General features: G+C 46.7%; 1 protein-coding gene across 1 annotated transcript; it reads right to left on the reverse strand.

The window, feature by feature from the left end:
• LOC139056289 (uncharacterized) lies at window positions 1-24,047 on the reverse strand. The gene is made up of 6 exons (XM_070534396.1): window positions 23,509-24,047; window positions 23,313-23,425; window positions 22,459-22,636; window positions 10,197-10,442; window positions 1,526-1,733; window positions 1-373 (listed from the first exon to the last, which is right to left on the reverse strand). Exons 1-6 carry the CDS (start codon window positions 23,942-23,944, stop codon window positions 250-252), a joined length of 1,305 nt encoding a protein of 434 aa, XP_070390497.1. The 5' UTR covers window positions 23,945-24,047; the 3' UTR covers window positions 1-249.
• Between the last annotated feature and the right edge of the window lie 734 nt (window positions 24,048-24,781).

Genomic DNA, 24,781 nt, shown 5'->3' on the forward strand with positions numbered 1-24,781 from the left:
TAATAACACAGGTCCTTTGTTTTATTTTTTCTTCAAGAGAAAAAAAGGATCAAATTGTGTCGCAGCTGTAACGTAAGATTCGCCTGGACTTTTATAGTGCCAGCAGCAATGTATAGGAGGCTCCCTGCCAGGGCCATGAAAAAGTCGGTCTGTGCTCGGAGCACTAAAGAAATTTCTCCTGTAGTGGATAAGAGGCCCAATTGGTGGCCACCTAATTTACGGCCAGATGCCTGCAACCCCAGAGGAGCATTACTGGGCACTGCGGGAGCGTCCGATGGCAGGATGGTCCTTGTGCGAGCGATTCAGTGTGTCGGTGTTGCCCAGTTGCGAATCCGGCCCTGGGACAGCCCCGCCAGCCGGGCAGGGACCAGACCTGCGACCAGGAGACATACACTCAGTCACACGGAGAGCGCCGAGACGCTGCAGCCAGCGTGCGCCATCCATACGACTGAAAGGCCTAACTGAACTAACGGGCTAGAAGTAAAAGGTTGTGAGGATGGCGGTAGTGGTTTTCCGGTGTTCAATGTAAGAACACTGATCGAAAGCACCTCGTCTATATGGACGGCGTTCAATTGATGGCTCAGAAGGCAAGCTTCTGGCGTTTCGACGAGTTCAGTTTGCGCATTTTCAGTCATCAGCTAGCGTTCTCATGACAACAGCTTCACAGTTTCAAGAAGCGTTCCTACGGGAGTGCAAATTGCGCTCCATGGTGCCACAATATAATGTTATAAATGTGATGGGCGTCGGAAGCCGTTTCAGTCTGTCACTTGATGGGTGCAAAAGCGCGACAAACACGTTGCTATAGGTCTTGACCACTTCTATCAGCGGAGAGGGCCTGAAGGACAGAGGCGAGGCGACATATAACAAAAAGCAATACGTTTAATTACATCGCACTTGGTAAAGCGGCGTGTTTAGCCCCCCGACATGTTTTCGTTGTCGCGACAGTTTGAAGAACTGGGCGTGGGTTTTTGGCCACGTGATCACGTCTCGAGACTAACGCTCGTCACAGAGGCGACCCGTAACCGCTGGGAGTTAGGAGACCTTCTTGCGTACCGTGCGAGTTACACCGGAATCAAACCGGAACGGAAATACAGAGTACATCACTTGTTGCACTCTATCACTTGAAATTACTGCGTGATCTTGGCGCAACCGAACGTTAAATGCTTTCTCATCTAACTAAGCGGCGAATGAACAAAACCCTTGTCACTCACAGTGGATAATCTAGAAAAAAAAATGCGCCGTCTATTTTGCTTTCTCATGTTGGAGATTCATACCAGCATGGTATTAAATGAAGGCTCCTTGTCATCCCTAATGTTGCTCCTTGTCTCGCTCAAAATAAACAGCCACAACACGGATACCCTCACACCAGTAGCACAGTAACGAAGTATAAGGCATGCACCGCACGCTTTGTAGAAAGCAATCCACACAGTATACGATGCATCACGGATCGTCTCAATGCGAGGACAAATGCGAGGGCGCGGTGAAGATATTTTTTTTTTAATACGCGAGAGTCAGTGTAGCTCACCTGGACCCATCTGAGCGAGCGATGCTGGTCGAAGGAGCCGCGGGCCCGTGGGTATTCACGTGCTGCGAGCTGTACCCGCTGAACAGGTTGGTCCCGCTTCCAGCTGCAGCCGGCCGCACCTCGTTGGGCTCCAGGGGCGCCAAGTCCTCGGCGCCCTCGGACGCTGCCTTGCCGGCACGCCTTCTGTACCAGCGTTTCTGGAGGCCCGCTGGGCGCAACGATGGATCGCGGCAGCCCGCTTGAAATGCCACAATCTCGTGCTCCACAGCCATTAGTGCTGACCGCACGCAGTCAGCTATTGCGCGAAAGCTCAAGAATGCGCGATTCTCGTGCCACTTTGGAAGAAGTTTTGTTTCGAATCCTGGCAAAACGTTGATCAGTTTTAACAAAACAATGTTTATGAGAAGCACGAAAAAAAAAAATATCCTCTTACTTTGTTATGTCGCCAGCAATGTATTTCTCTCTGAAGTAAAAGGGGTTTAAATATTTATGTTCAACATACTCAACTTGTAACGAACAGTGCTTGCCGTAAACAGTAAACTGCGTTTTCGTCGAAATGCACTGAAACTGTCCGTACCTCAAGATCGCCCGTATCGCCTGTTAGCATACAAGTCAGTGACATTGCCAATACTTGATTATGCTGCGATCATTTGGAACCCTTACACTAAAACAAATGCCGATGAACTAGAAAAGGTGAGAAAAGAAGCCGTACTTTGATTTAATAGTTTAGCCAGAGAAATCGCTGCTCCAGTCTCAAGTTTATCTATTAGTTAATTAAGAGGCATGGCAGCGTTGATATAACGAAACTAATTCAATTCTCATCTGGATATTCCACTGAGTCAAAGGCATGAACCTTCAATAACATCTTTTATAACTAGAAATAATTGTTGTAAGTGTGATTAATTTCTACGAACTGTTAGTAAGTCAATAAACTAACCAATAGTGCAGTGACGGCGCCGATACTAACATGCATCGCGTTTAACCTGACCGATTTAAACGCTGTGTCATGTGTCAAGCTTACTGCCACTTTTATAGTTAACTCATTGTTGCATATTTGGTTTATCATTGCATTTGTGGAACCCACATATTAATATCTACAGAGGTCGCAGAATTTTTACATAGGTCCAGCGCTAGCGCGTTCGCGTTGTCATCAGATGTAGCATCGATGAAATAAATCATGGTGACGCGTGCCTTGACAAAAGAGGCGAAATCAGAATGCACCTGTAAGCAAGGGAGGCCCGTGGCTTCGCGTCCTATCTTCGAAGCATGGCCAGGTGGTTGAGCAATACCGTTTCCGACAAAAATTACTAGAAGAACCGCTGGCGCTTGTGTCGATACAGAAGATGTAAGTATGGCAATTCAGTCGTCATTTCATTTCATTCAATTTCTTTACCTCAAAGACCCCACGAGTGAGCATTACATCATGAATATGATGGACGACACATGGATGTACCTAAACTTCACAGATTCCTTCTGGCTTCAAGCGGCTTCGTGACATTGGAAACTGATAATTTACAACAATATGTTGCGTTATAGTAAATGCAACAATTTGCATTGATTACGCATGTGCACATGTACCTTGCTGCCTTTAGAAAAGTAAATACGAGTGCTAAGAAATTTAGAAAGATAAAGCGTAATAAATAACGCAGCAAGAAGGTCTGAAGTCACAAGCACGAAGATAAGTCAAATCGATGTACTAACCTGACAACCACTCCCATGGTATAGCTTAAACAATCGCAGCGTCAGCGTTCCCTCTAGTAATTTTTTTTTTTTTTGTAGGAAGCTCTGCGGTCCACAACATTTGAAGGCTTCTTCCAAGCGTAACTTGCGGTAAGTTGCGCTACCATTGCAAACCCCATGAAACTTGCGCGGGCAGACATTGGCTTGTTAGCTTGACGAATATGCTGGCCAAGAGCCATCCATGCTGAAGCCGTACGAAATAATGACTTTCTTTTTTTGACAGCCTTGAGGAAAAGGAAATACAGTTTCCTTTTTGTTAGAACTGCTGCCTTCGTTGTCATATTGGATATACCGTAGTGTGTATCGCGACTCGTTACCAATGTTGTGAGTCGGCTTGCTGAACCACAGCTTCTACCAAGGTCATGCAGCAGTCCGCCACCCCACGCCCGCCTACACCTCTCCGTCCCTGGCCAATCGTTGGCCCACAAATATTCCCGAAGCGACACACATCCGCCCTTGTGGTGGCTTCTTCTTCTATAAAGCCTGGTTATTTTGCCCTGTTGACCTCTCAATGAAGCTTAACATCTGAAACCGACCCAACCGACCAACCATGTAAACTCCAATAGGGGGAGGGGGGGGGGGGGCATTCCGCCTTCATCGAGACGCAGCCGCCATGATGGGGTGGCAAACCCGCCGCCTAAAGCTCAACAACATAACGCTGTAGTAGCCACTGAGCCACTCCGGCGGGTACGAGGCCTCGTATAGGAGGCAGATTCAGACCCCACCTTCTTTAGGTCAAAATATTTTCTATCAGTCTTGAAAGGCCGCTTATTTTCTCGTTTCACAATTAGCCACGCGCACAATGGTCTTGCGTTTCGAACAGCACTGCGTCTCGACTAACGTGCTTTGTTACCGACTTAGCGCGGAGCGAACGATTATTTCGCGTAACACGCGGATCAGTTCCGTTGCCGGTGGAGCGCGATAGAAGAGCCGCGTCGGTGCAGAGGCGTACGTGCGCGGTGTGTGCAAACAGCCGCTTTTCAGGAAAACTGCTGCGTGTCCCATGTTGTCTGGCGCGCTCACCGCTCTGTCAGTTCAAGGCGAAGATTGGGAAAGCCGCTAGTCACGTCTACAGCTCCTTGGCAGCAAACACAGAAGCACACTTTTTGCGACTGAACCGATATTTTTTTTCTTCCTCACTTTCTTTTGTTTCTTGTTGTTTTTTTAAAAATGAGAGCACTTTCTCGAATGTCAAGTATTTACTTTTGTCCTTAGCTGGCAATAATGGTCTCATTTAGTTTCCTGCAAAGCACTGTCATCGGTATCGGTGTGAAATGCCTTGTTCCAGATTTAGTTTTCAACTTTCTCGTGACAGCGAAGCATGCACTTTTTGCTTGGTAACTACGTTTGTCCATTAGTGTATTGTTCTGCCAAAGGTACTGAAAAGGAAGTACAACGGCAAATAAAGCGATAGTAGAGCATTGTTATGAAACGCATTCTTATTAAGAACACGCAATCTGTAGGATATATTGCGCACTGTCAAGCGACATCGATGGACCCCATCTGTTTACGGCGGTCACACGCACATTCAAGCGATTTGTTTGGAAAGGACCTCTGCGCCGTAAAGTGACGAACGTGAATGTCTACACTCCGCTAAGCGCCGACCACAGGGCCAGCATGTAAGACCAGCACGCGAGCACTGTATCACAGGCGCTCGTTCGCGCTAAAGCAACGCGCTATTCAGTTCGAAGTAAGCAGGCCCCCGGCACCGTGCAACGATCGGTGCACACATTTCCAAAAACTGCCGTGGCGCGTACACGACACTGGACATCGCGTGTCGATGCGTGGCGAGCGCCGATGCTAACGCTTTTGCGCTTGTCTGTCGCACGGGATTTGCAGTTAAGCACCTTCTATAAGCGGGTCTGTATACGAACGGTGCAATTTACAGCGGTGTACAGGTGCCTAAGTAGCGCTATACTGAACACCAGCACGCCGAGCGCTGCACTTCCGATTGTTCTTAATTTAAAAAAAATAATTAAAGAAATTAAAAGGAAATAAAGAAAGAAAAGGGCGCCATGCCAAGCACCTATATTCGGATGGGATCGCGCACGTCGCTATACAGAGGCCCGGCATGGAGATTTGAAAAAAACGAAGCGCGGTGAAGAATCCGTGGTGGGACGCGACGAGTGCGTACATGGCGTCCATGTATTTCACCCGGGAGCGCCGCGTCCGTATTGCTTTCGGGAAGTGACGACAAACTTTCGTGCGGTCGGGGGACGGAGTAGGCACTACGGGGTTGGGTAATGTATAGCAATTTGCGAAAAGGAGAAAAAGAAAGGAAGAAACGTCGCTTGGCGTTGAAGTAATTCTACAACCTCCGTTTCGAACGCGTCTCAGGGATGGGAAAGGCGAGCGTCCTCACGGCTTATAGGAAGACGGGAGAATTGGGGCGTGGTTTCGTAGCGATGCATTCTGCTCAATTCTATGACACTGTAAGCATTCCCCGTTCACGGCCAGCCGATCCTCTCGATAATGTGGGCGGAGCGTCGCTCCGACCTCTGACGAAGCGCGAAATTCGTGAAGGCACATTTGCCTAGACGTGGCTCCAGCCTGAGACATCACTCGTTCGAGCACTGTTGGTTACTATACTTCGGTGTAGCTAGAAATAACACAGCCATTGACCCCTATGATGAAAAACTATTGAAGAAAACCACTCTTTACGTCAGAATTAAGCCTGCAGAAAACCTATTGAACGGCGCTCTATATATCGACAAAACCCAAGAAGGCTACACAACGAGCGTCATATCAATGTAGGAACAATGACATAATTCCTCAACAAATGATAATGACATCTCAGAAATTTTGGATTTACTTCATCGAGCCTTTTACACTTTCTTGGTACTGCATGCGCGCTGCGCCGCGGCCTGTTTAACCATTGGAAACATCGCGTAAAGTTCATGCAGAAGGCAGGCACAATGTGCAGCGTATCCGTCGTTATGACAACAAACGTGTCAGCGAGTACTGCTCCACTTTGAGTTTATATTTCTTCCTAAGCCGAGGTTATAAAAAAAATTGTGGAGGTTTATGTGCCAAAACCACGATTTGATTATGAGGCACGCCGTAGCGAAGGTCTCCTGAAATTTGTACCACCTGGGGTCCTTTAACGTGCGCCTAAATATAAGTACAAGGCTGATTTCGCTTTTCCTCAATCGGAGTTGCGTGCAGATAAGACAACCGCGAAAAGAACGACATCGACGTCAGCTAACGCGAAGTCTAGCAATCCCCTGGCGACATTGTGCAAATTTGTTTCTGGCGACGGTGTAATGTACTGGAACAGCATCGCCGAATAAACCTGCATGCGCATCACTTTTGGTCATTTCATGATATTATAATCAAGGAATGAGGCCGGCCATCGGAGCGGGAAACTGCCGAAGTCATTGAAAGTGCCTGATGCTGCTTGCGAGTTTAGAACAAGACGAATCGCTTTGAGCGCATCATCATCATCATCATCATCATCATCATCATCATCATGTTTTATGTCCACTGAACGATGAAGGCCTCTCCCTGCGATATCCAATTACCCCTCTCCTGCGCCAACCGATTCCAACTAGCGCCCGCGAATTTCCTAATTTCATCGCTCCACCTAGTCTTTTGTCTTCGACTGCGTTTCCCTTCTCTTCGAACGCATTCTGTAACCCTAATAGTCCAACGGTTATCTAACCGGCGCATTACATGACCTGGGGCGCTATAACGTAAAACTATCCCAAACTTTTCTATTCCAATTCTGCAATCAGCCCACAGCGATTGGTCAAAAACTTTTTTGGACCACCCCCTCTTCACCTGTCGGTCACGCGACGTCACGAAAACCGCGATAGCTCCCCATCTTATATGACGTGTACACACTGATTATGCATAATTTGACCGAACAAAACAAAAGTAGTTATTTCTGATTCGACGCCTTTTTGCCATTAGCGCTCGGCTATTGGTCAAACGTTTTCGGGCTGCTCCCACTTCACCTGCCTCTCACGCTACGTCACAAAACCGCAAAAACTTACCGCGTCAAAGTGACGCGTACACGTTAAAGATGCATTAATATGCCGAACAAAACTGAATTTTCTTCTGAATAGCCGCAGGCTGCCCCGTTCCGAAAGAAATAAAAGATGGCTGCCGCCGATCGCTCCGGCACTGGCTACTCGCCCCTGCCGGAGAGCATGGGTGTATTTGCGTGTAATAAAACTTTTTGCGTGGCCGTGTAACGTTTTCGAGAACTTTCGACGGGTTTACGACCTCGCTCTGCCAATTCTTCTTTGCTGAGGATCCGTTTTAGCGTCATTCTTAAGCTTCCGTTGCTTGCCGCCGCGATTGTCGACGAGCCACCGCAAGCTGAGTAAGAGAAAGCGGACCGATCGCAGACGCTGGCACCACCCTCTTCATCCGGTTATCGATAGTCAGTGCAGTGGCTCGGCCCATCGAATTTCTCTCCCCTTGAGCATACTCCTCGCCCCTTGTGAGCCAATTAGATAAGACAAGCCACTCAGTGCGGGCAATGTTATTCGTTTTTCAAGAAAACAAAAGTGACCTCCTTTTAACGAGGGGAGCATTTGATTGGTTTGTTCAGACAACCCTGCGGGTGACCGCCCGATGCTTGCGTCGGCGGTTACGCAAATTTGACGTCAGGAGATTGGAATAAAAACATATTGGAATAGTTTTACGTTACACGGCCCCTGCTCAGCTCCGTTTTTTTTTTTTCTTGATGTCAATTAGGATATCGTCTATACCCGGTTTGCTCTCTGATCCAAACCGCTCTCTTTCCGTCTCTTAACGTTATGCCTAGCAACCTTCGTTCCATCGCTCTTTGCGCGGTCCTTACCTTGTTCTCAAGCTTCTTTGTCAATCTCCAAGTCTCTGCCCCATAAGTCGGCACTGGTAAAATGCACTGATTGTACACCTTCCTTTTAAATGATAACGATAAGCTTCCAGTCAGGGGCTGACAAATGTCTGCCATACGTGATCCAACCCATTTTTATTCTTCTATGGATTTCCTTCTCATGATGAGGGTTCCCTGTGACTAATTGACCTAGGTAAACGTACTTCTTCACAGAATCTAGAGAATGACTGGCGGTCCTGAACTCTTATTCCTTTGCCCGGCTATTCATTATTATCTTTGTCTTCTGCATATTAATCTCCAACCACACTCTTACACTCTCTCAGTTAAGGTCCTCAATCATTTGTTGTAACTCGTCTGCATTGTTGCTGAATAGAACAATATCATCGGCAAACCGAAGGTTGCTGAGATATTCGCCGTCGATCCTTACTCCTAAGCCTTCCCAGTTCAATAGCTTGAATAGTTCTTCTAAGCTCGCAGTGAAAATCATTGGAGAGATTGTGTCTCCGTGTCTGACCCCTTTCTTTATAGGTATCTTCCTGCTTTTCTTGTGTAGAATTAAGATAGCTGTAGACCCTCTGTAGATATTTTCCAAGGTATTTACGTAAGCGTTCTATACGCCTTGATTACGTAACGCCTCTATGACTGCTGGTATCTCTACTGAATCAAATGCATTTTCGTAATTCATGAAAGCCGTATAGAGAGGCTTATTGTACTCTGCGGATTTCTCGATAACCTAATTATTGACATGGATGTGATCCATTGTAGAGTATCCCTTCCTGAAGCCAGCCTGTTCCCTTGGTTGACTAAAGTCCAGTGTTGCCCTTATTCTATTGGAGATTATTTTGTTAAATATATTATATAATACTGGGAGTAAGCTAATGGGCCTATAATTTTTCAATACTTTAACGTCACCCTTTTTATGGATTAGTATAATGTTTGCATTCTTCCAGTTTTCCAGGACCCTTGCAGTCGATAGACACTTCGCATAAGGAGCCGCCAGTTTTCCAAGCATTGCTAGCACAATTTTTCCTGACTACTACGAGAGTCAGCACTAGCCCTATGTTTGCACTGATTTTCATTACATTGTACCGGTCCAGCGTTCCTCAATTTTCTCTCTTACATCATACTCTGCAGGTATTTACCTTAGAACGACAGAAAGCTGAGCTAGTTGGTAAGCCTCACCTCTCTCTTGCATTAAGTATTTACCTCACACGCGAAGGCGGCCTGTGATTGAATCCAGTCACGCATTGAGCTTATTTTATTGCGATGGCAATTATATGGACACTCCAGATGCACTTCTGCCGTCGGCGTGGGGATCCGTATAAAGTCCAAGGGCGATAAAATCTTCGCCGCGCGTCGTATGCTTTATGCGCGAGAGAAGGCTTGTGAGGGTGAGCCGGCATTCGCGGCTCAATCTCGCGCGGGCAAGAGAGGAAAGTGGGGAAGATGCGCGCCGTCTTCCGTCGCGCTCAAGACTCTGGGGGGAGGGGAGGGAAGGGGGAGCGCGTTATTCCGGCACGCTGTATCTTCAAAGTAATTTGCGGCGGGGACAGAGTCCGCCGCGCGTTGTGCTTTCACGGTTTATTTCGTGTTGGTGAGAGACGCAGTACGAAGGTCAATTCGCTCGCTGCTGCTGCCGCGTTTCCTCAATGAAGCGTTCTGACAGCGAGTTTCAGCGGTCATCGAGTGAGCTGTGTTCATGTTTGCTTGTGCGAGCGTGACACCATGCTTGTTAATTTAGTTAGTAAGCGAATGTTTACAAGTTTATACGGCCGATTAAGCTACAATCCTTACTTGCACATATAGCTGTCCACTAATTTGCCATCGCAATCCATGCTTCGCCTCCATGTTTCGCCTTTCGGGCGAAACTGCGCCATTTTTTTATTTGGAAACTGCTATGTACAATAACAGTCGCACCAAAGTCATCTTTTTTAACATTGCGCACCAAGGCGCATATTTCTAGCAGCATAACTATGAGAAAAAAATAAAGAAAATTAGGACGTTCTTTTACTTCTGTATTCTGGTGCGCTCCAACAGCCCGTGTAGCGACTTGGCAGTGAAGTGGCGATCGCACAGTGAAAAGAGCGGAAGTGAGGCGCGCACCTCGGAAGTGGTTGATCTTCTTGCGGCTAAAGAAGGCGCGCAGTGACTGCGCCCAGCGGTCGACGCGCTTGCGGCGCACCCCTTCCAACTCGGGCCCCAGTTGCGACGTGCCTTCTCGGTACCAGCGCTGGATCTGACGTGCCGCGCGCTCCTGCATCAGCAGCGAAGCACTCTGCGCGTCTTCCTCGACCGGCGCGTCCTCGATCGGCGGTCGCGCCGCTTCCAGGGCCAGCTCCTCGCTGCACACTGCGCGCGCAGTTTGAACGTCCATGCTCAGTTAAACTGCAGCGTTTTCACGTATTAGCTCGAGGTCTGCCGAGAGAGGAATGAAACGACGTACTCATACACTAGGTCCGGTGTTCATGGAACGATCCTTACCACTTTTCACACATCATGTTTTTGACGCCATGGATGAGTTCCGGCAACAGGATCGCGACACTGGGTCAGCAACACCGAAGGCACTGAAGCCGATGGGGATGATTAGATGTTAGGTTCAAGAAGGTTAATAATTTGGCGATTTGGTGATTCATCATATAAAAAGAAAGCACCGCTAACTGACGGGTACTGTGTAGCCAGACGGGTATTCCCTTGTTTAGATTCAGTGTTCTATGAACAGGTTATTCGTTTTGCTGGGGGAAGTTGTCTTGTCCTACACATCTAAAGTCAGTATCTCGTACATGCATATGAGGAATAAGCTGGTCGGCTGTCCGAGTGAAAGCTGTCATGGTTTCTATTCTGGGCAAAGACCACGCAGACCTCATATTGGTGTACCTTGATCTGTCGATCGCCCGGAATTCGGGACGGGTGGACGAGTCAGTGAATGGGGAACGCTGATTTTTAAATGCTGACTGTAACCTAACGTTTCTTGGTGCTCTCTAAAACCCTTCACCGACATTACTTGTAGGTCGTTATCTCACTATGAGCCAAGTCTGGCCTTACATAAGAAGCTATTCTGGGCTCCACTGCCACATTTTATGAAAACCCGCAAAAATCTGTGGCAATGTGTTTAGAAGGTTGACCTCACAGAAATGCGCATTGATCCATCCAAATCATTTTCCTGACTCGAACAATAGGACACACCTTTGGCTTTATTCTGTGAGGTCGTCATATTTTTAGCGCAAGTGCGCAGTGAAACCGCATTAGAACGGTACGTTCATGGTATGTGATTGTCGGTCGCTTGAGAGCAGGTCTGTTATGTAAACTAGCTTATATTGACGACAGTAGACAACAGTGCAGCCTAAGTTTTCAAAGGACTGCAAAGTAAATAAGTTATTTAAAGGAATATTCAACATCAAAGCGTTTCCATCGCATGTTGTGTTCCGTACAAAATTTTTTAACTTCAGTACTTCGCGTTGGCTGTGCTTTTGAGCGTTAATATAACAGATCTGAAATGCCGAGTCAGCCGTGAAGCAAGAACAAACATTAAAATGCATCTTTAACTGCGGCCCTATTATATACCGGACACTCCTGTCCTGTATACACAGATATGGCTATATCTCGACAGATAAGTCTATATACTTACGAAAAAAAAAAGACGTCTTAACACACAAAAATACAAAGAGAACGTCGTTTCAGCGCCTTTATGGACAAAAAAAAAAACATTGAATAAACTGAAACCGGTGTCCCCCAACATAATTTAACACCTTTAGCGCCATTGCAGCAAATTAAAACAATTCTATTACCTAAAATTAACGTAACAAAGTTACGTGAAATCCTCGTAATTCACAAGCTCGCACAACTTTACCAAAATTAAATTATGGGGTTTTACGTGCGAAAACCACGATCCGATTATGAGGCACGCCCTAGTGGGGGACTCCGGAAATTTGGACCACCTGGGGTTCTTTAACGTGCACCTAAATCTAAGTACACGGGTGTTTTTTGGCATTTCGCCCCCATCGAAATGCGGCCTCCGTGGCCGGGATTCGATCCCGCGACCTCGTGCTTAGCCTCCCGACACCATAGCCACTAAGTAACCATGGCGGGTCACAACTTTACCTACGTAGTCACCCGTTTGGTAAACGAATTCACTTCCGTAGTCAACTTCCCTCTAGTGTCTGCAGAGTGCATGCGAGGCAGCTGTGAGAGAATAAAAGCCATGGGGCGTAAGAAAAAAAAAAAAAACAGAAGTGTCGCAGGGCCAAAGCGCAACGTCGGCATGCATCGAGCACAGGAAATCCCCGAAAAACGACGGATCGCGTCAGCACCAATGAGCACCGCCGTTTACAGCTCGTTCGCACCGGACAGCGTGAATGGCCGAATAATTTTTCTGCTAAGCAAGAAAAGTGCAAAGCCTTATATATAGACTTTTCGAGTAAAATCATATTCATCCATCGTCACAGAGCTAATAACATATAGTGGAAGTTTTAAGCTGTGGCACTCAAAAATAAAAAAAAGGCCTTGTAAGAACAAATGAGGGAAAAAGTATAGGAACCCATTGCTCTATTTTTTTCCCTGTAAAATGTAAATATACCACAGAAACGGTGCCTTTCCGATGAAGTGCCACCCGCAGCAACAGAAACTGCTCAAGCTAGGGCATTAAATATTTTACACAATATTGACACTCTCATCCCTTGCATGTAAAAATACCGGTTATTATTAAAGACACAATTTATAAAGCTAAGAATGAAAACTCACCTCGAGCAAGAGCACAAAGTTGCCATCGAAGCGTAATGCAGTGAAAACAACACATACAGAACGAGCCGCCAATTACACGAGGTGAAATTAGTTTCTAGGGAAACTAAGAAATGAAAAAGAAACCGATCTTCGTAGCGGACACATAGGAGATGACTACTAACAGGACAGGTAAAGCACATTCTAGAGCTAAACCCGATGTCCCAAATTCCTGCGTATGAATATGTCAGTCCGCGAGGACTGTTCTGGGCTCTCGCCATGATCGCAATGTTTTAAACATATTATGATGCGTCAACTACAGGTACGGCTTGCAGCCATGAAGCTCTCCTTCTACAACATGAGGAACTCAGATGTGCCTCCAATTTAGACTCAGGCTCCGTACGTACAGATAACTTCAGTCACTGCCTTTGTGAATGCGCCAACTTGATCCGTCCTACCACGTTGTCTACCATCTGCGATCCTCAAAAAGCCCCCAAATTTGAAGCGCGTTAGCACCCCGTCTGAAATACCTAGCCCTGCATATATTGACACCTTCAGTTTTCATTAAAGTCTTTCTTTCTCTCTTTCAACCACAGAACCACATTGCATTTACTTTTCACCCACTTATATGGACGTTATCGTGTATGTTTGACGTACTATATGCGAATTTACCCAGGCGTGCATTCTTATCTACAGCTTCTTATTCGTGTTTTCCCTTTGCGCGCTCGGTGAAAGAGTTGATATCATCACGTTGTAGTGACGGCAAAGATGGCTGTGAAGGCGAATCGATGCCGAAGAGTAAATGCGAGTGTGTATATTACGAGCCCACTTCCTGCGGTCTGTATAGTCAAAGTGATCGCGAACATTTTTAACAGCCCTGTTCGCTCCATATCGTGCGCGAAATTCGCGCGAAAACAAACAAGTAAAACAACGACGCACTTTCGGCCGTAGTGGCGCGTTCGCGTGTTACTCTTTTTACCTCTTCTTTTTGTTCATGTCCGTGACTTGGCCCTTCCGAGATTTGTCGTGATGTTCAACAGTTCGTGTGCACAAGCCGTGAACAAGGCTTGAGCTGTGACCAATTTCCTGCCGAGTGAGTCGTGCGTGAAACCTGCGACGTAGTCACGACGCAGTCGCGGCTGCTGTGGGCGTGTGTTCGTATCGCAGACAGGAATGCAACCGCCGAAGCGTGTATACCCGCTGTCGACGCCCGCCCCCGAGTATTTTCGAACATTCGCTGAGTGTTTGTATATATGCCTTAAAGCTCCCTGAATCCCCCAATATGAATGCTCTCTGAACTGTAACCCGGGTGATAAAAAAAAAATTAAAAACAGCGGTATGATTTCAGTGTATGTATTGTTTTATGTTGCATTTCAAGTTTGTAAAATATATAAGCTCATGTGAACGATGTTTGTGTGAAACGTGCACGCAAAAGGCATGTCACGAATTGTGTGCAGTATGTGTGTCAATAGATCTGTATCGAATGCAACTGAACCTGCATGTCTAACGTCAACAGGAACAATAAGAGCCTCCGTCAGGCCACTGACACGGCCGTCAGCTCTTGCCCCTCTTTCTGTAGAAGAAATAAATCAACTGAACTGAACTGAAACCACGTTCGTGCGCCCGCATTTGTGGCCGGGGCTTGAAAGCATAATAAATATAACGCGACTGCGGAATATTAGAACAAAAAGAATCTTCTTGTATCTCGTCTTCGCTGCATGACCATGTTTTCTACGCATAGTTTTTTTTTTAATTTTCCTTTGAATTTCATAGTGTTCTGCTCTCTGATTTATGCAAGATACACAACTCGCCGGGTGAACACACATTCGCCTGTTCGCAATTTTTTTTTTTCCGTGGCTGAAAATTTGGCACTACCACGCGATTTTAAGTTTAGGGATTTACGGCCCCCAAAACTGCTCATGCAGTGGGTCAGAAGGAACGCTGAAATGCGAAGCTCTGAATTAATTTTAACCACACAGGCTTCTTTAACATACGCAAAAAAACACACGAGCGGTATACACAAGAGGCCGCATCCTGTCTTCATCGGAATGCGGCCCCTGCGGCCGGAAAACGAACCGACGAACCCGTACAACGAGGGTCCTTCGTTTTTTTACATCTTTTGAAGATCGGAATGTAAAAATCGGGAGTTACTTTTAAAGAGTAATACCGCGGATAAATAGTGTTTCTTTTTCTTTTGTCTGGCAGAGAAACCAGGAAAAAGTCGGTGGTTGTGTTGTTTTCTGACAGCTCAAAGTTCGGGATTCTGCTATACTAACACTTACAAACAGTTAACACAAGCGACGGTCTCCTTTAGGACACAAACGTTCTACCTAAGCGAGCGAAATCACTCACAGGAACACGGTATGGCAAGGAGAGCTGCTCGCAGGTCATGTGACAAGCTGATCTCTACAAATCGTCATTCACATGCATTATTAACGCATTAAAAAAAACTGCATTTAGAAAAACAACACTGGAGGTGCGTTTGGCAAACTCTTTACTTTATTCTCTTCACGTTGTAGAAAAAAAAAGAGAAAAAAACACGATAAAGTAGTGCACACATCCATGTTTCGGAGGAGGTGCGATGCTTTTCCTTATTTTTACAAGTCCTTGCGACGTACACTTTCTATTTCTGCGTCCCTCGTAGGCTTTTCGTGCCTTTCGTCCCCGTGTCTGTTGTCGTTCTGTTTTACTGGTTCCCGATGTACGCTCTTGGCAACAAAATGAAATTCCAACTATAGACAAATGGAATACCAACTAGATGAATCAGCCACGCCTCTTTGAAGGTAACGTAGTAGGGCAAACATCCTCTCAACGTCACAGCTACCGTTCGCAATGCAGGGCAATGTCAGCGCTGCGTCAGTTCGCGCTTCCCGACGCATTATCGAGTTTTGATGTATGCGACGAACGTGCGGGAAATGCGACGCAATGCACCGCTCTCGTGTATGCGGAAACGCGGCTACTAAAAAAATTTAAAAAAAACGCTTTCTTTCACTAATGGCCGGCAGGCAGTGAATATATTATATTTCCAAATATATGTCAGTATTCGCTTAAGTCTTAAGTGAAAGCGATGTATATACTTATTATAATAACAATATTACTAACATGATTTATCGTGGCCACATGTATGCTCACACAAGATGGGCAGCGTTCATTAGTTTTTTAACACCCGCATTTATTAGACAGCTTTACAATAGGGGCCCCAAAGGTTTGGGGCTCCAAAGAGTTTTGCGGGTGTTAGCGTTAGGGCACGCAGCAGTGGAGAGTTCTAAATAGGGCTTTGCCTTTGCGGACAGCGTCTTGCGCTTGCAGTGCCACTATACGGCGTCAAAGAACAGCTATTATAAATAATTAAATAAAGTATATCATTTTATAAGAAAAGTAATTTTGACATTCGCCTTTCCGCGTTTAATTACAATTTAGAGGTTATTATATTAGCAGCAAGCGATTAGTTGCGCTTGGTTTTGGGTAACCAACTTTACGTGCCTTCACCTCACAAGTTAAGCCGTGTTAGGCCTACGAGTCATGACATCGACAATAGAATTCGGAATCCGCGGCGTCCAATGAATCAGTCCACATAACACACGCTATAGTTGAGAAAAAGCGACAACCGCAGTCATTTTTCATAGCTTGCGAAAGTCTCGTGTTACCACGTGCTTTTGGTGCTGCTGCAGTTTCGGGCTAGGTTAGAGCCGTCGCTTCGATGGGTGCCACCATGTTTGTTGACGCCAAGTTTTTGGGGTAAAAGCGCGGCAGTTTGGGCGAGTTGGTATGTCATGACTTTTTTTTAGGCTTGTGGCGCAGCTCAGAACGAGCAGAAAAGGAAGGTGGAAGTGGTAATGAATAGGAACGGAGAACAGCGCTCACCCTGTTCTCCGTTCCTACCCCTTCCACCTTCCTTTTCCTAAAAAAAAAATAAAGCCTAAAAAATAAAAAATAAACATTTTGGGGCAACTTTTGGGGCTTCCGCTAAATCAGTGAATAGCGTGCCCGACGTAAAACCCAAACGCAGTTTGCGGCTTGCGCATGCGTAGTGGCTTCGACGCTATTTGTTTGGGGCCATGGACGTTTCGGGCCCCTATTCTAAAACTCTCTGTTATCCTTTATGGATGGGCCAAACTTCGGGGAGGAATCGGGTCTAACCCGATTTTCGTAAGTTTTCTTGGGGGTACAGAAATCGGAAATTGTCGGGTTTCACCTCGAAAACGAAGGATCCGCTGCACGGCAGCAACCGAACATACCCTGCCATCACGTCAGGTCACGCACTTTGCACAACTAAGGTAAATTGAGCGAGTGAAGGGCCCAATGACGAAATCCATTAATGTCATTTACGTGACTGTAGCGACTTCAATGAAATGAAAAGGTAATGGTGTCATGAGAGCGTCTTAAATGGGTCACTATACACTCTAAGAAAAAAAGGACTAAAAGGGGCAGGGAGGTTAGTCCTTTTGGGGACTAACTTCGTTAGTCTTTTGGGGGACTAAATCACTCTGTTCGCCTGCTGCGTCATGTACCACACACGAAGCGCCGCGACGTAAGATGGCAAGATTGAAAATTGCGATGACGCAAACAATGACAATCGCCATTTTCGGTTAATCAACAAAACGGCGAAAAATTATCGGGCCCCTGTACATATTGAACAAGCCAATTCACGTTTGTGCTGCCGTAAAACTATATATATGCGGGAGTCGAACCAATTCGGCCAACCGCTATCTTTATTTCTTTTCCATGACCTCGATATCACACACATGAGCTAACACACAAACGTACAGGTTTACAGAACAGGTGCAGAACACAGGTCTAGAAGGTAACCCATATCATATAACCTATAGCTTTCTTAAGCTAAACTATAGCTACAGGTATAGATGCATCTATATCTATCACCATGTCTGTGGGCTTTGTTTTTGAAAGTTCGGCCACCGCCAGCGCGGTTGGCTCTTGGCGCGGACAGGTTTACGTTGCACTCAGGCTCTAGGGGATTCAACTATATGCCTGGAGAGATGCGATTAATGAAGTGTGGTTATGCGCTTTACAGACGCGTTACTTGGAACGAATGAAAGCGGAGGCCGTATACACTAATGTGCGGATGGTCAATTCCACTTCATGGATTTCAATCCATCCATGGACCCTCGTAGTTCAAACTTCGGAAGCGTATACGGACTCTGCCAGCAGGTGCTCTTCCGCTATCCGCGTGTAATGTACGGCTATAGCGCATATAATCTTATTTCCTACACGGAAATTATACGGATCGGAAGTTCTGGCAATATATGAAGTACCACTGTTTACTCCAGGAACGGCTAGGTGTATAAAATTTAATGCAGGCAAATTTTACTTCACGGCCAACGCCGTTAGAATATTCGCGAAATACGGCGCTCCAGCGCCTGCTTCTGGTTGGTGGCCTTTTTCATGCCCAAAATTCCTCCCTTTACAGAGAGCTACGGTTCAAATATCGAAAGCTTCGAACCTAATACAAATATCTGAAATTTATTGGCTTCGAATATGGAATCAAATGTCGAATAAATTTTTTTATTGATAAATATGGACAATGGGACATTAAGCTAAATTAAGCCGAATTCACGTTGTACTGTTTGACGGAACGAGGTGACGAACGTCTTTGTACACAACGCAGTACACGTTGACAGCACACGAAGGCTCTTGGCTTCTGACGAACAAAGACACCGTGCCGGCTATAAAACAGATTTTTCTTACGGCCTACTGTATGTACTGCATGTGAGCGGGATAATTTTCATTTGAAAAAATATGAGCACGCAGCTGCACAAAAAGCAAATAAGAGCACGTACATAAATATTGTGTCCATATGCACAGAAGCCTATAAGCGTAGAAAGAAACTGACAGCGGCCTAAGCTCTTTCACTGCCCTCTGTCAAACTTTTCTCACTCATTCAAGCATTCTTTTGGTTGGCGCATACCTCGACAGAGCTATGTTGCTCTTTAAATGTTCACAGCGGGAAGGTTAAAAATAGATATAGCACAATGACAGTAGTAATACTTTTTTTTCATTTTACGGAAAACAGTTTAAAAAAGCGATAATGTTTTGTCATATTTAATATTTTGTAATAATAATAATAATAATAATATTTGGGGTTTTACGTGCCAAAACCACTTTCTGATTATGAGGCACGCCGTAGTGGAGGACTCCGGAAATTTTGACCACCTGGGGTTCTTTAACGTGCACCTAAATCTAAGCACTTAATATTTTGTAAGTTTCACGTTCTAACACTCAGGTGCGAGTTGCGAGTACAGCGATCTCCGTTTTTAGAGTGTCGAGCAGTCAGACAACTCCGACACAGATGGTATAACGGCCCCCTTCACGACACTTCAACGAGTTGTCACAATGCAGTCATACCAGGGGCGCTATAACGTAAAACTATTAAAAAACGTTTCTATTCCAATTCTGCAATAAATTATTAACCCTCCGCGATTGGTCAAAAACTTTCTGGACCACCCCCACTTCACCTGTCTGTCACGCGACGTCACGAAAACCACGATAGCTCCACGTGTGATATAACGTGTCCACACTGATTATGCAAGATTTGACCGAACAACAAAAAAAAATGTTAATTCTGATTCGACGCCTTTTCGACATTAACCCTCTGCTATTGGTAAAATGTTTTCGGGCTGAACCCACTTCAGCTGCCTGTCACGCGACGTCACAAAACCGCGAAAACTAACCGCGTCAAAGCTACGTGTGCGCGTTAAAGATGCATTAGCATGCCGAACAAAACTGAATTTTCTTCTGAATAGCCACAGGCTGCCCCGTTCCGAAAGGAATACAAGATGGCTGCCGCCGATCACTCAGGCACTGGCTACCCGCACCTGCCGGAGAGCATGGGTATATTTGCGTACAACAAAACGTTTTGCATGGCCGTGTGACGTTTTCGAGCACTTACGGAACGTTTACGACCTCGTTCTGCCAATTCTTCTTTGCTGTGGATCCGTTTTAGCGTCATTCTTAAGGTTCCGTTGCATGCCGCCGCGAGGCTCGACTCCATCGAATCCCTCTCCACTTGAGCGTGCTCCTCGCCTCTTGTCAGGCAATTAGATAAGGCAAGCCGCTCAGTGTAGGCAATGTTATTCGTTTTTCAAGCAAACAAAAGTGACCTCCTATGATTGAGGAGGAGAGGAGGAATGAATGAGGAGAGCGTTTGATTGGTCTCTTCAGACAACCCTGCAAATGACCGCCCGATGCTTGCGTCAGCGGTTACGCAAATTTGACGCCAAGAGATTGGAATAAAACAATATTGGAATAGTATGACATTATAAGGCCCCAGAGTACCGCATCCGCTTCGATGATAGGTCATTTCACCTAAGTGTAGGGATATCAAGTTTCAAAGATACTCATTCCCAATCATTGCTTTCATTTCCCACTTTGCACTTTTTACCCTTAACAGACACCTGTTGATACAACTGAGTTTTTTTTTTAAATCTCATTTTCTTCACGTACTGTTTTGAGCACTGATCGAAAGCAATGAAAAGGTCAAGTGCTATTATCCTGTCTATTGTTCGTGATCCCGTTTGGGCTATACGCTAAATGATATATGAAACGACCAGCCCTGTTAAGCCAGCCTTTCGTTCACCATCTCATATGCTTTTCAATAACTATATGTCTAAAGCCCCTCCATCGACGCGCCGGCGCTTTGTATGGAGGTGCGTTAACCATGTCTGCACTCCGTCCTCGCAAGGGCAATCTACTCGACTCTTCCGCCGTGGGTGGATCCACAGTCCATATACAGCTTTTTTTCAAATTTAAGCTAATCCCCTAAATTTATTAAAAAGCCGATGCTAGCTACGGATAATCTGCTTGCGCAGGCGGCATATCGCTTCGGCGGACACAATTTTCGCGAACAATTCTAGAAATCAAACGCATAATTAACCGAAACTACTTCATCAGCGTTTGTGCTGTGACGATTATGGTTATGCTTATATTTGAAACGTTACTTTCATATTTTAAGACAACTTCGTTTTGTTTGATTCTCGTGGAGCGCTTCTGTTTCCAGATGTTCAGCATCAGATTTGACACTCGGTCAGCTGATTTCGCATTCAGGGGCGTGGATCACGACACCACGCCAAGCCATGAGGGAACGTCAACGGGAGGCAGAAGCGAGAAAGTCAGTCGTTGCTTTCGTCAACCGAGCACAAAAGCACAGCTGTTATCAGCTTCGCCCAGCTTGCAAACGATGTGTCCCACGCAGTAAGAAACGTCACAATGTAGTATACAGTTGTGTCGAGATCCACGCCCCTGAATGCGATATTAGCTGACCGAGCGTCAAATCTGATGATGAATATCTCGGAACAGGAAGCGCTCCAGGAGAATGAAAAAAAAGTTGTCTTCAAATACGAGGATCTTAACGCTTCAAACATGAATATATGCCGTAATCGCGATAGCAAAAATTAATTAAGATTCTTTTGTTGATTATGCGATGTTTGATTCGCGAAAACTGTGTCCGCCAAAGCGCATAATTATCGCCTGTGCAAGCACGTTTTGTGTAGCTAGCACAGCGCTTCAATTAAAATTACCCATAGTTTAATTTTGAAGAGGCCTGTATATATACACGGAGTATCGCATGTGACAAGCCAAGTGCATGCGATGTGCACGCGATTCTGCGCGTATCTGTTGACGTTTGATCCACTGGTCCACTCCGTAAGAGCTCAACGGCGCTTCTATTATACGATGCGAGCGCGCCAATTCTTTGGCTGCGTAGGTTCAAACGTGGTTTTGCGACGCGAAAGAAGCTACCCTCCAATTCCTGGCGGTCTTGTTTCTTCCAGTGAGATCAACGACACTGGCAAGAATGAAAATCACGCGTTTCTAGGACCCCTCACTTAATCTCCTTTCGCCCTTTCCAAAGCATGCAGAGGCTCTCTCCCACTGCATCCACGAGCGTTCGAAAGCAGCATTCCTTCCTTGTCTTCTCCATTAATGGAGCCAACAGCCCACGTGATATTTACGTCACCATTCCCCCTTCTTTTTTTTCCTGTTCTATCTTTATTTCTTCCTGTGCACGCATTTCCGGAGCAGTATTGCGTGCTCCGCATTTCACGGGAGTCCCCAAGTTGTTGGCGTTGCTGTTGGCTACTTGCGTCGCTGCAGGCGCGATGTATGACGTAGACGTTCGAATAGACAGATGGAAAGACTGCGGAAAGAAGACACACGAAAAGACATGCACTCCATCTTTCCGTGTGTCTCTCCTTGTGTGGTGTGCTGCCAAAGCTTCAATCATAAATTGTGCCACTCGTCAGTTCTCAGCGCCCAGCTGTATCACACATTAAATGTCAATAGACTAATGAGACGTTGTAACGCGACGAACGTACAGTCGCGGACAGAATAAAATGGACCACGGGATCTCCGAAAACGTTCAATTCCCGAGCAGCCTGTAGCAGTAACCAGTAAAACTGCCCACGACAACGTTGTTAGCATATTCTAGTCGAGGTCCAAAATGCAAAAATCAGATTGCGTTGTGATGTTGCGGAGATATTCAGCTTTTTCTTAGATTTCATGGTACATAATATTCTGTCCGCGACTGTACGTCCCGTTTCAATAGGCGGGCGGTTCTTATATCCCTCAATATGCATCCATGGGGCACCGACAGCAGAAGACGAGCGTATACGTTAGCTCGGGGATGCAGGTTGCTCACCCGGAAGGGCGCTCGACACAGACGTAGCGGGCGTGATGAGTCCCAGGTACTCCTTGAGGCTGTTCTCGGTCGCCTTGAAGATGACAAGGATGCCTACGACGAGCGCCACCACGCTCAGTAGCAGCAAGAAAGCGCCAGTCTCGTTGTTCACAAAGTCCGGCCCCGCGTCCTGCTGTACCTGCACGACCCGCGGTGACATCCCACGTACACGTCATCGCAACATGGGCAGCACACATTCGTCGGCATGGAACAGACCTCATGGCTACGCGTTGTTTTCCTGAGGATGCACTCGCCTATGAGCCTGGAATCGACCACCGTTTACGCTGCACTCGTCAATGGGCTTTCAAATCCTTCATTCATGCTCCATGAGCAACTCTCGGGACGATCGCTATGCACTTAACGAGAATTCGATGGCTCTGTCAAACGAAACAACTGTACAACTTAACGAGGTTTGCGCACGTGTCAACCAAAACGGAGTAAGGCGGACTGTCGAGCTCCCAGGTCCGACTAATCGCACTGTTTAACTGCGCGTTGTTCCTTAAATAGGTAGGAGTAATTCGATCGTAGAAACTTGAATTCAGTTTCTGTACTCGGAATTCAGTTTCTGTACTCTTGTACTCATATACCGAGAATACGAGCTGAAACATAAGTAAAACTAAAGTATATCCGGTGATTTCATTCTATCTGCTTTGGAAGCGGCGACAAGAGCTGTGACCAGGGCTCTTCAGCCAAGACCTGTCGTTCCCCGTGAATGAGCGGTACGAAACACAGATAGCCATCTATAAGCAGCGCATTTGAGACCATAAAACCCGACGGGCTAATGGCAGCCGCCCTGCGCACGACGAGCTGCAGACCTCTTGATGTTCGACCCAGGACACCGACTTCTGAGCCTTGGCCGAGGGCGCAAGCAGTGGCGCAGAGTCTGGAGGCCACATTTCCGGCGATCCTTTGGCGGCTCCATTGCCCCCTGCACACAGGACGCCCACATGTTGAGGTGCGTCTCTCGAACGCAGCCTCGCCACAGGCGCTGCAGCGACGGACGGGCCTCACCGTTCTTCCAGTGGCGCATGAACTTGCGCCTGCGCCTCTTGATCTGAGTGAGCGTGACCACGGCGCCTGGAATCCTGCAGATGGCGCACGGCCCCTTGGCGTTCACGTATCGCGCCAGATCGTTCATCTGCTTCACTGTCTTCTGACCGACGTCGATGACGCGCTTGCGCTTAACGGTGGCCGGCCGGCTCGGCGCCGCAACGTTGTCGCGCGACGTGCTGGTGGACGCGTCACGCGGCATCACGTTTCCGTCCGAGTGACCGCGGCGCGCCGTCGACCAGTTCTGGACCGGCCAGTTGACCCCCATCCAGGCGGAGGACGAGCGTACCACGCCTCCGGCAGGTTCCACAGTGCTGTCGCTGGGTGCGGTGCCGACGGCCGCCGACGCATCCTCGGCGTCCTGAGGTACTGAACCGTTCGCATCGGGCACGGACATAGGGTCCGAATTTTGACCCAAATTGTCGCCGGAGGGGAGCAATTTAGTAAATGTGCAGCCCAATCATGTCTGGCTCCCTTGGGCGACGACGACGATGATGATGATTCCACACGTTGGCACATACCCGCAACAGGGGACTGCCCAGGTGGAACGAGAACAAAAAGAAAGGGGGTGGGGATAATAATAGCATGAATAAAAAAATTAGAGCCCAACATTGACATAAATATTTGCATAACAATAAAGAAATAAAAACACGGTCATTGAACAGCCATATAGAGAATTCAAAGCGGGAAAAACAATATAAAAATAAACAGAAAAAGAAAACGGGACTACCCGAAAATCTCTAAAATGAACCTCGGAATTTGCATGGAAATTTCAGAGAGAGAAAGAGAGAGAAAGGAGTATTACTGTCAAGTTAGCTGAGCAATCTTTTTGTGTTGCAAAGCGATTCACACTTGGCAAGGCAAACAGCTCTATTCATGGCTAAAGCAGAACTGAGACTCCGGGAGAAAGAATAAATGGTCAAGTCATTAAGCAACTGCATGTTTCGCCCGAAGGGTTAATCATTGACAGTGATTGCGCTCCGACTCCGCAGACGATGTTCAAAGTACACGCGGGAAAGGAAAGGGGGGGGGGGGGACATCTTGGCGCGACACAGCACGCGAGGCAACTCCTTCTGGATGGAAGTAACAGCGCCCTGGCAGCTATACGAAAGGTCTCACAACGCTGGCGTGCTGAAGAGCGCCGCCAGCTGTGGTGTTGCAGGCGTCGCACCTCGGCGAAGAGACCGGTGGTACACCGTCGGCGTTCAGGTTAACAAAAGCATGGTGTCACGAT

This window comes from Dermacentor albipictus, chromosome 1, assembly GCF_038994185.2.
Source record: "Dermacentor albipictus isolate Rhodes 1998 colony chromosome 1, USDA_Dalb.pri_finalv2, whole genome shotgun sequence".
Taxonomy (NCBI): domain Eukaryota; kingdom Metazoa; phylum Arthropoda; class Arachnida; order Ixodida; family Ixodidae; genus Dermacentor; species Dermacentor albipictus.